The sequence below is a fragment of the Pteropus alecto genome, unplaced genomic scaffold (genome assembly GCF_000325575.1).
Source record: "Pteropus alecto unplaced genomic scaffold, ASM32557v1 scaffold80, whole genome shotgun sequence".
Taxonomy (NCBI): domain Eukaryota; kingdom Metazoa; phylum Chordata; class Mammalia; order Chiroptera; family Pteropodidae; genus Pteropus; species Pteropus alecto.
Genome location: NW_006430460.1, coordinates 2,470,622 through 2,486,259, shown reverse-complemented (window position 1 = coordinate 2,486,259; position 15,638 = coordinate 2,470,622). Strand labels below are relative to the sequence as shown.

Genomic DNA, 15,638 nt, shown 5'->3' with positions numbered 1-15,638 from the left:
GAGTTTGTGCATGAAGATTTCTCAGGAACGAAGGTACCATGACAGCCTAAATGAAGCTTACCAGAGCAGAGGACAGCTTACCAAAGAGCCTAAGCTCATTTGATTTATCCAGAGCAGTGGAAAAATCTCTGCACCCACAACCACCCCCCGTTTCTCCTCTTCACAGAAGTATGTGACACTGTTCACCTCCCACGTCGTGGAGAGGGTTTGAGCAGGGAGCCGGCAGGCGACCCTGGTCAGCGTTCTTGTCGCAGTTTCAGAATGACAAAAGTGTAGCGGAAGGGTCATGTCCAAGTTTTCTCCGTTGGCTCGTGAGATTTTCCAGAGAAAAGAGATGTAATTATTAGAGATGTAATTATTAGGCTTTGGAAGTGAACTTGACTCGCATGAAACATGCTTTCAGAACCGTGCGCACAGTACGACAGCGGCTGCGATCGCTGTGTGCCTGTGGGTCGTGTTCTTTTCTGAGTCGCGTGCTCAGTGTCCAGCTGACCCGACTTTCTTTCGGCCAGGTATCTGTTGACCGACCAAAACCGGATGCGAAGTGTCAATGACATCATGCCCATGATCGGTGCTCGCTTTTATACTCAGTTGGATGCTGCCCAGATGAGGAACGACGTCATAGAGGAGGACCTGGCGAAGGTAGAGTGCGCGGCTCGGGCGAGGGGCGCCCAGCAGTCACCACCGTGTGAGCACAGTGCGCACGTGGCTGAGCTCGTTCACACTTCCTTTTGCCCAAGCGTAATGTTCAGTAGTTTAATTTCATGTTTTCTGGGCATTCGTTCGCTTCTTTTTGTTCATGGCTTTGCCATAGTGACATAAGAAAATCATCTTAGGTTTTTTTTTTAATGTACGTTAACTTGAATAATTCTTAAAAATGGCCAGTCGCATAGTCTTGAGTGTTAACTGTTGACCGACTCGGTCATGTTGCATTGAAAACTATAACTGAAAGGTGGGGATATTAGGATTTATTGTTTAAAGGTAATATTGGTGCAGGATACGAGTTTTTATAAACTTTTGCTTTTATATTCAGTTAGCTGGAACATTAATATTCTCTCTCTTTTTAAAATGTTTTATAGGAGGTTCAAAATGGAAGACTGTTTAGGCTTCTAGCAAAATTGGGAACAATCAATGAGAGGCCGGAGTAAGGATTTACAGTATTTTACAATGTTTTTAATCAAAGGCACTATTTTGCATAATAAGAATGCGTATACCTTATTCTTACTGGTTTTATTTGGAAAAAGAGAAAACTTCTCATGTGCAGTGACCTTCAGCCTATGGGTAGGGTGCTGTTTTATGATCACAGCCTTGGCGTGCTTGTCCTTGATCTCACACACGTACACGCACACGCACGCATGTACAGAAAACATACTGTGTTAGGGAATCTCCGTTGTGGTCTGCTCCCGAGGGAACCTGTCATGAGCGTCAGAGCCGCCTTTGCCCTGTCTCCTTTTCGAAGTCCGGTCCATTTAGATCAGAGACTTCAGAGTATCTCGTCGCCTGCCTCTTACGTCCTGTTAAAGCGCATCCTTGGTAGCTGTCGCATTTGGTGGCATCGGAAAGGCGTCACCATTTTATATTATTTGCCACTTAGTTCGGCCTGGCTTGTAAGTTCAAGTCGATCATACGTTAAAGAAGCGCAGCTGCTGTGTGTGAGACGGCATAACCGTCAGAGACGGGCAGGGCCGCCGCAGCCGCATGCTGCGACCACAGTGTGGGGCCAGCAGTGTTACCTGTGTGAAGAGAGGCAGGCGATGGTCCACAGCGTGGGAGTGTTTCGACCACAGAATTCAAGTCCACTTACTTTCTTCAGAGTTAAAAGACTCAGTGTTTTCTTTAATAATTTTTGTGAATGAAGAAAGCATGTTGAGCCAGATATTAGCTGTCTCTTCTGGCATTTCTCTTTATTCTAAAACGTATGCTTATAGTGCTTTTTCCTGATTATTTTCCAATATTTAACTCAGCTCATGATTTTGTCCCATGGAAGATGTTTTATCTTTCAGATGCCTTCCCTTACCTGAAAACGCACATGTGCACACACGCACGCACACACACACGTACCAGTTAACCCATAGAATTTGAGTTGTCTTTATTCAGCATGGGCATTATTATAACAAGGTAAATATTGTTCATCGCTGCACCACGTAAATCATAACTATGTTTCTTTTGTATTGTTTTAAATCTTTGTTTTCAAGGAGTTAATTATCTTACAGAGAAAACTAAGCAAATGAAAAAAGTTTTACCGCCAGTTCATTCTAAACTCTGTCAGTTATCAAACACCTTTCCATGTGGTCAAAAATAGGTAACCTGTCAGTTCCTGTTTTTCCTCCCCCGTAGAGAAGTTGGCCCTGGAGCCTCTGTCCTTCTGTCCTGTCTGGGCTGCGTGTGCCTTAAGTCTGCTCACACTCACTTTAGAACTGGAGCCCCCTTCACTGTAACCCTGGGAGTTTCCATGGTCTCTCCCTTCCGTTGGATACCCTGTTTCTTTTTCCCTTGGTTTATTCTTTTTAATTTAGTGGAGCACATCCTCCTGTAGCTTCCTGAGAAAGGTGAGTTTTTTTGAGTCTTTGCCAATCTGAAAATATCTTTATTCTGCTTTCTCACTTCATTGATAGTATGATTGGGTATAAAATTCTAGATTGTCTTCAGAAAGTTCTTTTTGTTAATTAAACCTTTTCAGCAGATTACATATAAACACATTTTTTAAGAAGTAGGAAAGGGTTCTCAGTGACGATAACAGAACCCCTCACACCTGACATCCCCAGTCTCCCGGTTGCTCCCGCCAGCCTTTTCAAGTTTCTTGTACGTATTTCCCAAGTTACAACTATATCTTCTTATTTCCACCCCCCCACCCCCTCAGTTTTGATATATAGAAATCGTAAGCCATACAGTATTCTGTATGTTGCTTTTTTCTCATAACGATGTATTTTAGAAGTCATTTAGTACATGCCAGACACTAGTCACAGTAGTTTATAAATACGATAAATACGACCTAACTTAATGCTTCTAACAGCCCCGTGGGACAGGTCGTGCTCATATTCTCATTCGACAGAGAACTGAGGCATAGGAAGGTTACGTATCAAGTTCAGGATCCCATAGCTAGTAAGTGTATGAGCTGGGATTCAAATCCAGGCTCCGTGGTCCCAGAGTCGGTGCTCTTAACCCCGTGCTAAGCGTTCCGTATGCAGTGTGGTGCACGCTGTGGATGCACTGTTTCTCCAGCTCCTTATGGATGGGCACTTGGGTATAAACAGGCTGCCTTGAGCACATTCGATGTCGTGTGTGCGTGAACAACCCAGTCGTGATTGCCGGCTTGGTGGAAACAGCACTGTAATTCGCTGGCCGTCGCGGGACGGTTTCCCACGGGCGGCGCACGCGTGCCTCTTGCCAACAGTCCTTTTCTCAGACTGGATTTTGGTCAGCCTGATAGGTGCAGCAAGTTCGTGTTCTTCGTGAGTGTGTTGCCTGTCTTGTTTGTGTTTTGACTCATTTGTGTCTTCTTTTCCTGTCCGTCCATTTCCTTTGCCCATTTTTATTTTCAATTGGATTGTCTGCTTTTCTTTTTGATGTATAGGACGAGCTAGAGAGATTTACCCTTTGTGACTTTTTTTTTTTTTTCATTTTACTTTTGACTCTGCTTAATGTTTTCCCGTGCAGACATTTATGTATGTAGTCTGATTGATGAAACATCTTTCATGCGTTTAGGTTTTGAGTCATAGTTAGAAAGTTAGGAAGGCCTTTTCCACTGTAAGCTTGTGAAGGAATTACCTCATGGTTTCTTCTAGAATACATATGGTTTCATTTTTTTAAGTTAAAATATCTCTTACGTATTTGGAATTTATGTGGAATCTAAGATACGATTCCAGCGTTTTTCTACCGGAAGACTTTCCTGTGGTCTAGAAGCTATTTATGGAGTAGTCTAGTTTCCCTGCTCTGGTTTAGGGTGGTGTCTGTTTTAGTGACTGACGTGGTAGAATCCAGTACTGACCATTCCCATCTTCTTGTTTGTCCTAAAATTTTTAAATTTTCTTTATAAATTCTAGAGTCAGCTTGTTTCAGTTAAAAATCGGTAAACCTGATGGCATTTTATAGAGAAGACAACATGTTAGATTTCTTAATAAACTTAAGGAGCATTTGTGTTTTTAGGTGTCAGGTTATCTTAACCAAGATAGGTGTGTCACCGTACTCGTCGACGTCTGCTTTTGTCTCCTCGGTGTTTAAGTTGTTCTTTGTAGGCAGAGCACACCAAGTTGATTCTTAGGTATGTTTTCTCGTTGCCATTATAAATGGGAGTCCCCCCACCCCACCCCGCACCCCAGTCTGTCTTCTTAGACTGCTTGTTATATGAAAATGGTTGATTTCTGTAAATTTTGTACCCTGCCTTTACCGTATTGTTTGGTTAGTTTTCCCAGTAGATTCTCTTGGGTTTCCAGGTATATGGTCCTATCTTCAGATATTGGAAGTTATATTTCTTCCTTAATTTCTATGCTTTTAATTTCTCTTTAAAGATTGTGTTAGCTAGTACCTCTAGTACACAGTGGAGTAATACTAATGATAGTTCCGTTCAAAATTTTGAAGCGTTTCTTTGTTGCTTTTTAACTTCCAGGCAGATTCAAAGCGATTTTCTTTCCAAATTCTTCCCATGCTTTTAGAGTCTTGTCTTTATCACCGATGTTCGGAAATTCATACCGATGTGCCTCGGTGTGGCTTTTTGGTTCATTCTGATGAATTGACACGTGGGCCCTTTTAATCTTGGGAAAGTGTGTTCTTCGTTGTTGCTTCTTGGGCAGCTTCTGTCTTTGAGGAAGTCCTGTTGTTCAGATGTTAGACTTTGCAGTTGATTTGATATTCTCATCATTTTTTTGTGCCATATCTTTTTGTTCTACTTTCTAGGCTATTATCTCAACTGATTTTGTCTAAAATTAAAGGTTTTTTTCCTAATCCTTTGAATTTTTGAACTTCTGCGTTTTTAATTTTCAAGAACTCTCTGCTTTCAGTGTTTTCTCTTACAGCATCTAATTTTGTTTCTCTGAGGCTGTCAGAGATTTTTGCTTTTTGGTTTTGTTCTGTTCCCTGCACCATCTCATAGGAAACAAGAATTTGCTTTGTTTTGTTTTGTTTATTCTCCAAAAGATTTCTGATCCTTGGCTGTTGGTTTGTATTAAAAATGAGGTCCTAAAAAGCTAATGGGAAGCTCTCTTTGGGGGCTGGGCTGTGATAAAGCAGGATGCATGCCTTTTAAAGCAGTGATCCGGACACTGTCAGGTGTGATTGGTTTTTTTTGCTTTTGGTAGACTCCCTGTCAGGATTTCTGTTGGGCAGCATCTCCAGAAAAGAGTCTGCTAGCCTTCTCCCTGGAGCGTAAACCTGCTGCCACGCTTTGGGGAGCCAGGCGGGGGAAGCGTTGGCCGAGCAGCCTGCCACCTCGCCTCCTCTCCTGCCTGGCCCGGCGTCCTGGCGCCTGGAGAGCCTCTGTCCACCTGCTCTGGAAAGGTTTCCGGTGCCCTTTCTGGCAGATTCTGCCAGGCGGACTGGCGGCGGGGATGAGAGATGGCTGCTGCTGTCTCTAGAGCCCTTCGTCCCTTCTGCTGCTCCAGCCTCCGTCCCCCAGCTCCTTCATGGTGCCCGATGGCGCGGGGTGGCAGGTCTCGTGGCGTGGCTGCGGCTTGTGGTCTCGCCCCTTCTCGCGCCCCGTGTGGCGCTGCAGTTCAGTCCCTCAGGTCGGCAGAGTCTCAGCGCCGCCCCTCTGCTTCCACCTTCCCGTGTGCCCTTGCTGGTCTGCTCCCCTTGTCCCTGTGTGCGTACCTTTCCAAAGGCACTGACTGTCCGTTCGGTGGGGACTTGCAAGGGGATAGAGGGAGATGGTGTGGTTAAGCAGCTTGAATTGGAAGTGCCTGGCATGGTCTTTGCGAAGCGCTCACATGCTGCGTCTGCGCGGGGCGGCGTCCCCACGCGATCCTAGGACGCAGACCTGGCGTTCTGACGACCCGAGGCTGCGCGGTCTGCCCTCTCCGCTCCTGCTTCGGAGCTGCGTTTATTTTCCGTTGGTCTTATCCTCCTCTCTCTTCGTCCTGGCTTCTCTGTCCCCCGCTGTCGGTGTACTCTCGGCCTCCCCTTTGCTCGCCTCTTCTGCTCCCGTCTGTTGTCCCCCAGCCCCTCCCCCAGCCACACCGCCCTTTCTCACCTGCCCCAGGCTCTGCCCCTGCAAACCTGCTGCTCTGAGAGGTGTCCGCTCCCGGGACCGCCTTCCTTACCTCCGCAGACCAATGCAGGTTTCTCCTCTGGGCCAGATTCCTTTTTCTTAACAGCATTATTTAAAGATACAATTCCGACTCGTTTTGGTTATTTGCTGTTTTTCCTATTAGACCATAAATTGCAGAGGTCACTGAACACTGACGGGGAATCTGGTCCGTGCTCCAGATCCTCGCAGCCGCTCTCACCTCACATGGTGGCAGGAACCCAAACCGACCCCGTCTTTGTTGCCTAAACGTTTTTCCGTTCTCACCAGTGAAGTCGATCTCACACCTGACCATCTTTCCACTCTGTAACCTAAGGGTGGGAGGAAGAAAACCCCTTCCCTGTAACCTGTCTCTAAAGCCATCTGAGCACATTTCTTCCTTCCCCGTTTTATCTCATGGTAAGGGCCCACATACGGAAGCGATTAGAGAGTCGGTCAGATAAGGGGTGTTTGCCCTTGAGAATTAGAAACTGCTCTGCGCATACGTTCACGTTAAGTGACATTAGTTTTTAAAAATAAGTCTGGGCAATCTGGGATTAAAATGTGAAAAATAAAAATTTGCAGCCTCTGGGATTAAAAAAAAACCCTTAGGGATAAAAACAAAAAACAAAAAAACCCACAAAAACACAAAAACCTCTATTTTTTTGGAGAAGAATAAGCACACGGCCATGCGGCATACGGACGAGTTACTGAGGTGAAATGTTACCTTCCCAGGTTTCAGAAGGATCCCACCTGGTCAGAGACTGGAGACCGTTACCTGTTGAAACTGTTTAGGGATCATCTTTTTCATCAGGTGACTGAAGCGGGCGCTCCCTGGATTGACCTCAGTCATATCATTTCTTGTCTTAACAAGGTAATTTGTATCGATTTTTAAATCATAATGCTATCTACGGTTTGTAGAGTCGCATCCTCTACAAATACTAAGAGACTTAAGAAGTTAAGATGTACTCTGCTGTTTCCTGCAAGACATTTTATTAATAGTTTCTAGGTGTATCTACTTAATTTTTAGAACTGGAAGGGTTTTTGTTTTTTTTAACACCTGCGTGAATAACTAGAATTTTTCATCGTGGATCTTTTTATTGTGATAAATGTCACAAAATGACTGCCTTTTCCTTCTCTCATACTGTATTTTATTTACATGTTATTTTGTTATATCGAATAAAACATTGAGTAGGAAAATCAGAAAAATAGTCTGTGCTCAGGTGTTTTTAAAAAGCTGAATTCTAAGTCGCTGTCAGCCATGTTGAATGTCCTGCATGTTACCAGCTCATTTACTGCTGGCCCCAGGTGTACACCCAGCAGGTGCCGTGCAAATGAAAAGCTCGAGCTGCTAACGCAGGCCCAGCGTTGTAAATTAGGCGGTCAGATGAATTAAGTAGATGAAGATACGTCATAAATTTCCTTGAGAGGCGAGCTCTGTGTTTTTAAAAGGGCAGATGCAGTGTACGGAGGAAGGAAGAAATGCGTTTTTCTTATGAATTTGGTGGAGTTACGGCGCTTAGAATGGGTGTCCAGAGGTAAACCCTCGCCTTTGGACAGGTTTATGACTGAAGCGCTTCGGCACACTGTGGTCCACGGGCCAGATCCGATCGGTGGCCTGTTTTCGTATAGCCTGCCAGCTGAGAAGACTTATGTGGCAGAAGGCTGTGTGTGGCCTTGAACTTTAAAGCATTTTCTCTGGCCGTGCCCGGGTGCAAACTGTCCCTCTGTGCAAGCACGAGGGGAGACAGGCCCCCTCTGGCCGTGATTTAGAACTGCTAACTGTGCTAAGCAGCCGTCCAGGGGAGCGGTCCTGGCATTTTGTTTTAAGCAGCACTTTGCCTTGTTTGAATTTCCTTAAAACTCTTCAGCGAGTACCGTCAGTAACCTGCATTCAGACAGAACCAAACTGTGTGTACCGTTGAACTAATCCGGTACGGTTTATGTATTCATTTGCCTTTTTCCCTTAAGGGAAAAACATTTTTCTTGAGAGCAGTGAGCGGAGAATCATTCTGTCAGATCTTAGGAAATCGTATGCATAGCATCAGAGACTCAGTGACCACAGCGCGCGTCACGGGTGACGCGCAAACGGGTGGGCCCGATGGTGTGCGCTGTGGCAGATGTCTTAGCAAGGATTTTCGTAATGAATCCGGGTAATTGAAAATTTAAAGAAAATTTATTTTATCATATAACTAGTAGTAAATGGAATTTATTTCAAATCTGAAAGTGTGACTGTTTTCTGAATTTGAAAGGGTAATTAAAAAGGTTGGATGGCCTTACCGATGATATGTAAATTAAAATTTTACATAGCTTACTTTGATAGAAATGACTGAAATTAACTGGTAAAATGATTTGAAAGTTTGAGTCTTCAGAATTAGTTTTAAACATTTTAATGAATGAATAAAAAAATGAAGGAAAAAGGCACATTGAAAACTAACAAAAATAAAGTGAAAAGCATTATTAAGTTATTGGACGGAGTAAGGATTAGCATTTATGCCTTGTAAAGACCTCGTTAAAATCTTACTGCCAAATCCAGCCGGTCCTGCTCCCCGGCTGGGTCCCACACCCCAGCTGGTCCCGCTCTCCAGCTGCCCTCTGGCACCCTTCGGTCAGCAGCTGGCTGTATGGACTGACCTGTAAATAAGTCTTTTTCCTAAGGAGGTAATTCTGTAGAAGAAAAACAATAAGTAGATGAATGTGTTCATTGCATTGTAATTCGTGATACAAAAATAATTGGGCGATGTTGGGGAAGCGATGAACCGAGTGCGGACCGGGCAGAATGGCACGCAAACAAGTGTGGAGCGCACGAAGGGGTCGGGGCGGCGTGTGGGTGGCAGGCGCCGGGCCCGGCTGCCTCGCGGCCCTCGGGGAAGCCGGGAGGGCTGTCCCCTGGGGCGGGGTGTGAGCGCGTTTTGAGTTTCGTTTGACGCGGCCCACATAGTCGCTTCTCTCTGTTGGCGCCCTTTAGTTGTATCCGCCTGTCTAGTAAACGTTATATTTGACTCAAGGGAAAAGGAAAGACAAGCACGTGAGCCGCCTCGCGTGCCCGCGCGCTAATTAGGGATGTAAAATGTTCACGCAGCCCCAGAAGGGAAGGTGGCGAACGCCTTGGATCGTTTCGGGGGACTTCATTCTGTGCCTCTCTCCGTTTCAGCTGGACGCTGGCGTGCCGGAAAAAATCAGCCTCACCTCCAGAGACGAGAAGAGCGTGCTCGTGGTGACGTACAGTGACCTCAAGCGCTGCTTCGAAAACACTTTCCAGGAGCTGATCGCAGCTGCCAACGGTCAGTTGTAGTACTCGCTGGCGACACGCGGGACGACACGCGGGACGACACGCGGGACGCGGCCGGGGAGCCTGGCCAGCAGCGGGTCGCGCTCCAGCCGACCGCGTTCGTCACCTCATTTCACCCTGGGAAGCAGACGGCGGACGGGCAGAGCTGCGGGCGCGTCTGCCGGGCCCCCTGTCGCTCGAAGGCGGGAGTGTCGCACGCATCCTGGAGCCGCGGCTGCCGCTGGGGCCACGTCTGCGCAGAGTTTATTTTAGAGTAAGGCGCACCGTTAGGTGAATGACGTTCCAGCTTTTCTTTTTTCCACTTGTATATGCACTAATTTTAATTTTTTAAAGACTTTTTTCTGATCTTTGAACTTTCGCCACGTCGTATACTTACTAAGGGAATCTGTTGTGCAAGGACGTTTTGAGGAACGATTCCGGCGGCATGTCTGTCCCCGAGGGTGGCACGGGTTGCCCGAGCGCGGGGCCAGGCCAGGCAGACGGCGTCACGGGAGCGCGACGTCGTGTCTGCCGCTCCTGGGCGTGCTGTACGCGAGCTCCGGGTGCCCCCGTCGTGCAGGTTGAGACTTGGGGTTTTCGTTTCGTTTCGTTTGTGAGAACACACAGGAGAAAGATCAGTGAATTGTCGGATGTGAGTTCCCCTGTTACTTGATCGAAACCCTTTCTGACTAAAAATTGGATAAACGGTAATTGAAGGGGCACCTCGAGCTCTCTGCTCCAAATTCAGCCAGAGCCTTTTTCTGAAAGTGTTTTTCTGCTAGTCAGATACACTCACGTTTTATGTGATTTTTTTTTTTTTTTTGGAAATAGAAAAAAAAATTAAGAAATTGTGTTACAGGCCCGCAGTTCAGGACTATGTGGCTTTCGCGTGTTTCCAGTTCGCTTTTCTGTATGAAGCTCTGTTCTTTGACCCACAGCCTTGTTATGGTTCTTTACACTGGATTCCGCAGAGACCCTGTTCAGAGGCCGAACCGAACCCGGCAGTGGGCTGGCACCGAGAGCTTTCCGGACCTGGACAGCCCGAACCCGGGGACAACCATCTGCTGTGCCTTCGCAGTCGCTGCTTAGCCCAAAGTCATAGAACTTTTGATAATAACCTAACCGTGCGGGACGTTCCTGAATAAGTCAATCTCAGAAGTTTGGAGTTTTCCTCCTCCGAACTTTCTTAGCATTCGGACGTGCAGTTGTCGCCAAACTTGGGTGTTCGTGGGATTTCTAGTTAACGAAATGCCCTGTGCTTTGATACTGAAGACTGCCAAACACATAGGAATTTTCTTTCTTACAAAGCAGTAACGAAGACTCTCTCCTTTCCCAGCACTGAATGTTTCACTAGCCCTGGGTGCTCACCACGCAGCTGTCACGACGGCGTGGACAGTCCAAGGTCAGGAAGGCGTCCAGACGCTCGTAGCCAATGTCACGGTCTCCAGTCTTAAAATTACACGTATTTGTAGCTTTCAGAGAAGTTTTTACTATTTCTCTGTCCACTTTTTATAAGCTTTAAAGTGATCTTCTCTGCCTTGAGATTCGCGTCGAGAAAAAGCACCTCTCTTCGGCTGACAGCTCTGAAGACTAGGGGCGCGCCGTCCGCGCGTTAGCAGGTGTGCTCGCTCGAATCCGTGCGGTAGCGTCAGTGGTTGAGTTCAAAAGGAAATCAATTATCGCATTTGATCTGGATGGATTTTAAAAGAACATAATGTTCACTATTCAAGGGATAATTAACATTTGCCACCATATTGTTCTTTTTATGCAAAAGGAACAAGAACTCGGAGACTTTGACGTGCAAAAGTCTTTTATCATTAGCTCATGTATTTGAGGAAGAGCAGCTGTCTTTTTATATGTTTTTTGACAAATCATATTGTAATTCTTTTGTACAAAAAAGAACTACTTGTATTCTAGAAGAAATATGAAATGCTTAATTTATAAGCGGGCTGGAGATTTTTTCCAATATTGTTTTCTTTGAAAATGAAAGGGGATCATCTATTTTAGTTTTGGGGCCTGGGAACTTTTTGAAAATTTAATTTGGGGACCAATGTTTTGTGAAAGCTCGAAAAGGTCAGGGGTAAAACAGGGCTCGAATCTCTCCTCCTGTACAGACCAGCAAACCGCCCTGTGCAAGGCAGACCCAGTCACACACCCAGGACGTTTGCGTCAAAAATGCTAGTTCGCTTCAGCCCCTAGTAACCTCAGGACTTGGGTGAATATAAAAGGTAGACAGCTGATAGTTTTCATGGGTAAATATTGTCAGCCAGAAAACAATTGGTGTCAGGTAATACATATTTTTTTAAGCTTTGTTTTATATTTATTTTTCATTTAGTTTTTATTGGGAATGGTTTTCAGTAGAACTCTTGGTTCTGCCGGGGTGTTTTTTGGGGAGCCCTCTTTTCCATAGTGTAATTCCATGTCAGAGGTTGTCTGAAAGTTAGTCTTTTTAATTCATAGGAAGGTTTTGATATCTGAGAGTAGTCGAATTAAGGATGTAAACTTCCCGTACCTTCCTGTCATGACAGAAAAGCACAGAAGGGACAGCCCTTGAAATCATGTAGCGTTGGTCACTTCAATTTTTTGTACCTGTTTTAAGTTCAGTTGCTGTATTTACTTCATTGTAAATATTTTTGAGGGTACCTTTGTATTTTGCTTTTGACCTTGGTTCTGTGATTTGGATGTCACGAAAACTTCCCTAAAAAACACCAGTATGTTAAGTTCTGACGTCATGATCCCAATATGGGTTATTCATCTTTAATCCTGTTTTCAGTCTCTATGTGTACAGCAATATTTTTAATAAAGAATTACAGAGAGAAGCTGGCCTTGTTTGTTTGTTACCAGTTCATTTAACAAGACGCTGTTTGTCGACTGACGGGACTTTAAAAGGCTTAATGTTTCCTGTGCGTCTTGGAGGAATTTTTGGTCTTTGGGTAAAATGGTGGCGGATCTTGATCGTCAGGTATCTGATAACCCATTGCTCGTTCGCCCCGAGGTCATTCGCGGATCGCAGTCCTCACCTCACCCTCAAAGTTCGCCACGAAATATCTCGCTTTTGTTATTTCTGCATCGCTCTAGTACATCGATAGTCACTGGGGACAAATGACATCATTCTATTTATAGCATTCTGTTTTTAGTAGTGGTGTTTCCGTTTACAAAATAACGCAATTCCCGGTCTCTGAAAACGTCAAGCCCTAGGAAACGTAGCATCCCTGTGCGTGACGTTCTGGGGACGCGGGCAGCGAGCTGCACTTTTTTTTTTTTCTGAACGGGAAAAGGGTTTAAACGCCTACCGCGGTCTATCCTAGGCAATAAAAGTGCAAATGTGAGTTCTTACTATTTATAAAACGTGTAGTCATACCCAGACACTTCTGTGTAGCACATGGCTTCAGGAGGGAAGACCTTGTGTGACGGGATGCGGGATGACATGTCACTTCAGTAATTTACTGTGTAGGTGAAGAGTGTCCCTTTTCTCCCAAGTCTTTCGGAAACATTGTTCAGAAGATCAGGGCAGATAAAGAAAATATGGCAAACTGTTAACGTTTTTTGCATCTGGGTATACCAGGTGTTTATTATGTTTTTTCCCTGTACATTTGAAGTGAAAAATCGAACACACTATGATACGGAATAAAAAGGAACTGTCGGCTTAGGCGAAGGGTCACCAGAGGTTAGAGGGGCGACTTTCGGCCGAAGGATCTGGCGAGCCGCTTCTGGGAGATCAGAGAAGGGGAGAGGGAGCGTAGAAGGTCTTCGGTGCAGAAGGACCTGGAAGGAAATCCGTGGAATCAGAGGCACATCAAAATGACGACGGCGGGTTCGCGGGGGAGAAGGGAGGGAGGTCAGTCTGCTCAGAATGGAGATGTGTTTGGGGATCTTTCGGGTTCAAGTTTCTTAGGAGAAAACATTAAAAATACTCCGAAGCCGGGCCGGTGTGACATCCTATGCTCTCTGCCACACGGACACACGGTGGCTTTATTATTTTTTTTCGTGATCAGAATGGTGAAAAACAGGTTTTTTTTACCCTTCCACTTTGAGCAAGTGTACAGCTTGAGACACATCTGTAAAATATCCTTCTATAAAAGGGGAGGGGGTAGGAGGCCAGGAAAGAAAATGATAAAAAACGCACATTCTTAAAATGTGTTTAAAACAGCGCGCCTGGTGGTTAAACCAGCTCGCCAGGAGGAGACCACCTGCGTCCAGGTACTGACCTGCCACCTGAGCTCCGTGAGCGCGGGCCAACCACCTGTCTGGCCAGCCCCGCAGCCTGATGAACTGGGGTCCCCTCGTCCATCGCTAAGCTTTCAGTGCCTTTGTTCTAGGAACCAGCGCACAACACTGACCTCGACAGACAAAAACGTCTCTACAGAGCTTTAACTCTGGCAAAAGGATGGGCCGGTTACACGGTACGTTAAGTTGATAACGATGATAGAAAGAAAAGTCGGGTACAGGGCGTGGGGAGGGTTGCCAGGTTTAGCATCTAAAAATATAGAGCACAGTTGAATTTGAATTTCAGGTAAGCAACGGCTAATTTTTTTCTTTAGTATAGACAGGTCTCCAATATTGCATGGGGCATGTTTATGTTAAAAATGATCTAAAATTCAAATTTAGCTGGCCCTGCTGTGATTCATCTTGCAGCTCTGGGCGTGAGCAGTCCGGTGGGAGTGGCCGAATCGCAGATGGCCGTGCGTGGCGGGGCTCACTGAGACTCGGGGCGTCGGAGCAGGGACTTGAAGTGAAGGCGCCAGCCCTGTATGTACCTGCGGGCAAAGAGCTCCAGGCCCGGGGCGCGCCCGGAGCGTTTGAGGAACGGCAGGAAGGCCGCGTGGCTGGAGCAGAGTCAGGAGAAGGCGGGAAGGTGACAGGACGGGGTGGCGTCTTGGGGACGGTTCCAAGACCACTTTGGCGTTTACTCCCAGAGGAGAAGCTGCGGGAGGGTTCGGAACACGGGAAGGACTTGATACGACTTCAGAAAGGAGCAGTTGGGCTGCCAGCTCGGAAGCTCTCGCAGGACCTCAGTGAAAGATGATGGCGATCTGGACGCTGGTGACAGTGGACGAGGGTGTAACTGGATGGGACTTGGAATATGTGTTAAAGGGAGAGCCCTCTGGGTGTCCCGGTTGACAGGGTGTGTAGTAATGAAGGAAGAGAGAAGTCAAAATGGCTGTCGAGATTTTGGCCCAGCGCTGACAGGATATTCCATGGGATTGAGAGAGGTTCTAAGAACAAAGGGGCTTTGGAGGGTGGGGGACAGGGAAGACGGGGAACTGAGGAAAGACAATTGGGAGTTTGGTCTGGGGTCTGCTGGAGATGTTTAGTACACATTCGTTCTGGTTTTGTGATGAGCAGCTCCAAACTTAAGGGTACGAAACAACCATTTTACTATTCTCAGGGATTCTGGTCAGGAATTTGGACAGGGCACAGCCGGGGTGGCTTCTCTGTTCTACCACGTTGGGGCCTCAGCTGGGAAAATGGCCGAAGGCTGGAGTCATTTGGTGCCTGAACTGAATGACTCAAAGGCTGGTCCCAGCTGGGGACCGTCACTGGAGGCACCTGCACGTGGCCTCTCCGTGTGGCTCGAGCTTCTCCACGTGTGGTGACGGGCTCTCTAGTGGGAGGTTTTGGAGAGAGACTCGGACACGCATGCAGTTTCCTGGCCCGGCCTGAGTCACGCATGCAGTGTTTCCGCTGCCACGTGCCGTCGAGTACAAGCAAGTCCCAAAGCCACTCCTGGTTCTGGGAGAGGAGAAGGTCACGGGGAAGTGGCAAGGGGACACTGCCAGAGCTCGTGTGGGGTGGCAGGGCCTGATGCAGCCAGCCGAGGAGAGCACGGCCTTCCGCCGCGTCGGCGGGTGTCATTTGAGCACTTGCATGCACGTGACTTTGCAGGTGAGGGGCGAGGTCCGGTGCATCCGTGTAACGTGCGAGTCGTCATCGTACAGATGTCATACACAGCCCCGAGCTGGGTCGAGACGATGGAATTTGTGTGGCCCGAGAAACGGTCCAGGTCAGAGGAGAGAGCTAAATCAGTAAGAAAGACACAAATGACTAGTGAGATGGGAAGGAAAATGCGTGACGTCCCGGATTCAAGATAGAGACGATGTCTCGGGAACAAGCGTCAAGTTGTTGATGGGGCAAGAAAGATCGAGCCGT

General features: G+C 46.7%; 1 protein-coding gene across 5 annotated transcripts in view; it reads left to right on the top strand.

The window, feature by feature from the left end:
• PAN3 (poly(A) specific ribonuclease subunit PAN3) overlaps positions 1 to 12,311 on the top strand; it is a 104,406-nt gene extending 92,095 nt beyond the window's left edge. For all 5 annotated transcript variants that reach the window (XM_025046908.1, XM_025046913.1, XM_025046927.1 and 2 more), the window contains 5 exons: positions 513 to 642; positions 1,080 to 1,144; positions 6,953 to 7,091; positions 9,372 to 9,501; positions 10,427 to 12,311. In XM_025046908.1, coding sequence (XP_024902676.1) covers positions 513 to 642; positions 1,080 to 1,144; positions 6,953 to 7,091; positions 9,372 to 9,501; positions 10,427 to 10,590 — 628 coding nt within the window. In that variant the 3' untranslated portion in view covers positions 10,591 to 12,311. The remainder of the gene's footprint in view (positions 1 to 512; positions 643 to 1,079; positions 1,145 to 6,952; positions 7,092 to 9,371; positions 9,502 to 10,426) is intronic.
• The last annotated feature ends 3,327 nt before the right edge of the window (positions 12,312 to 15,638 follow it).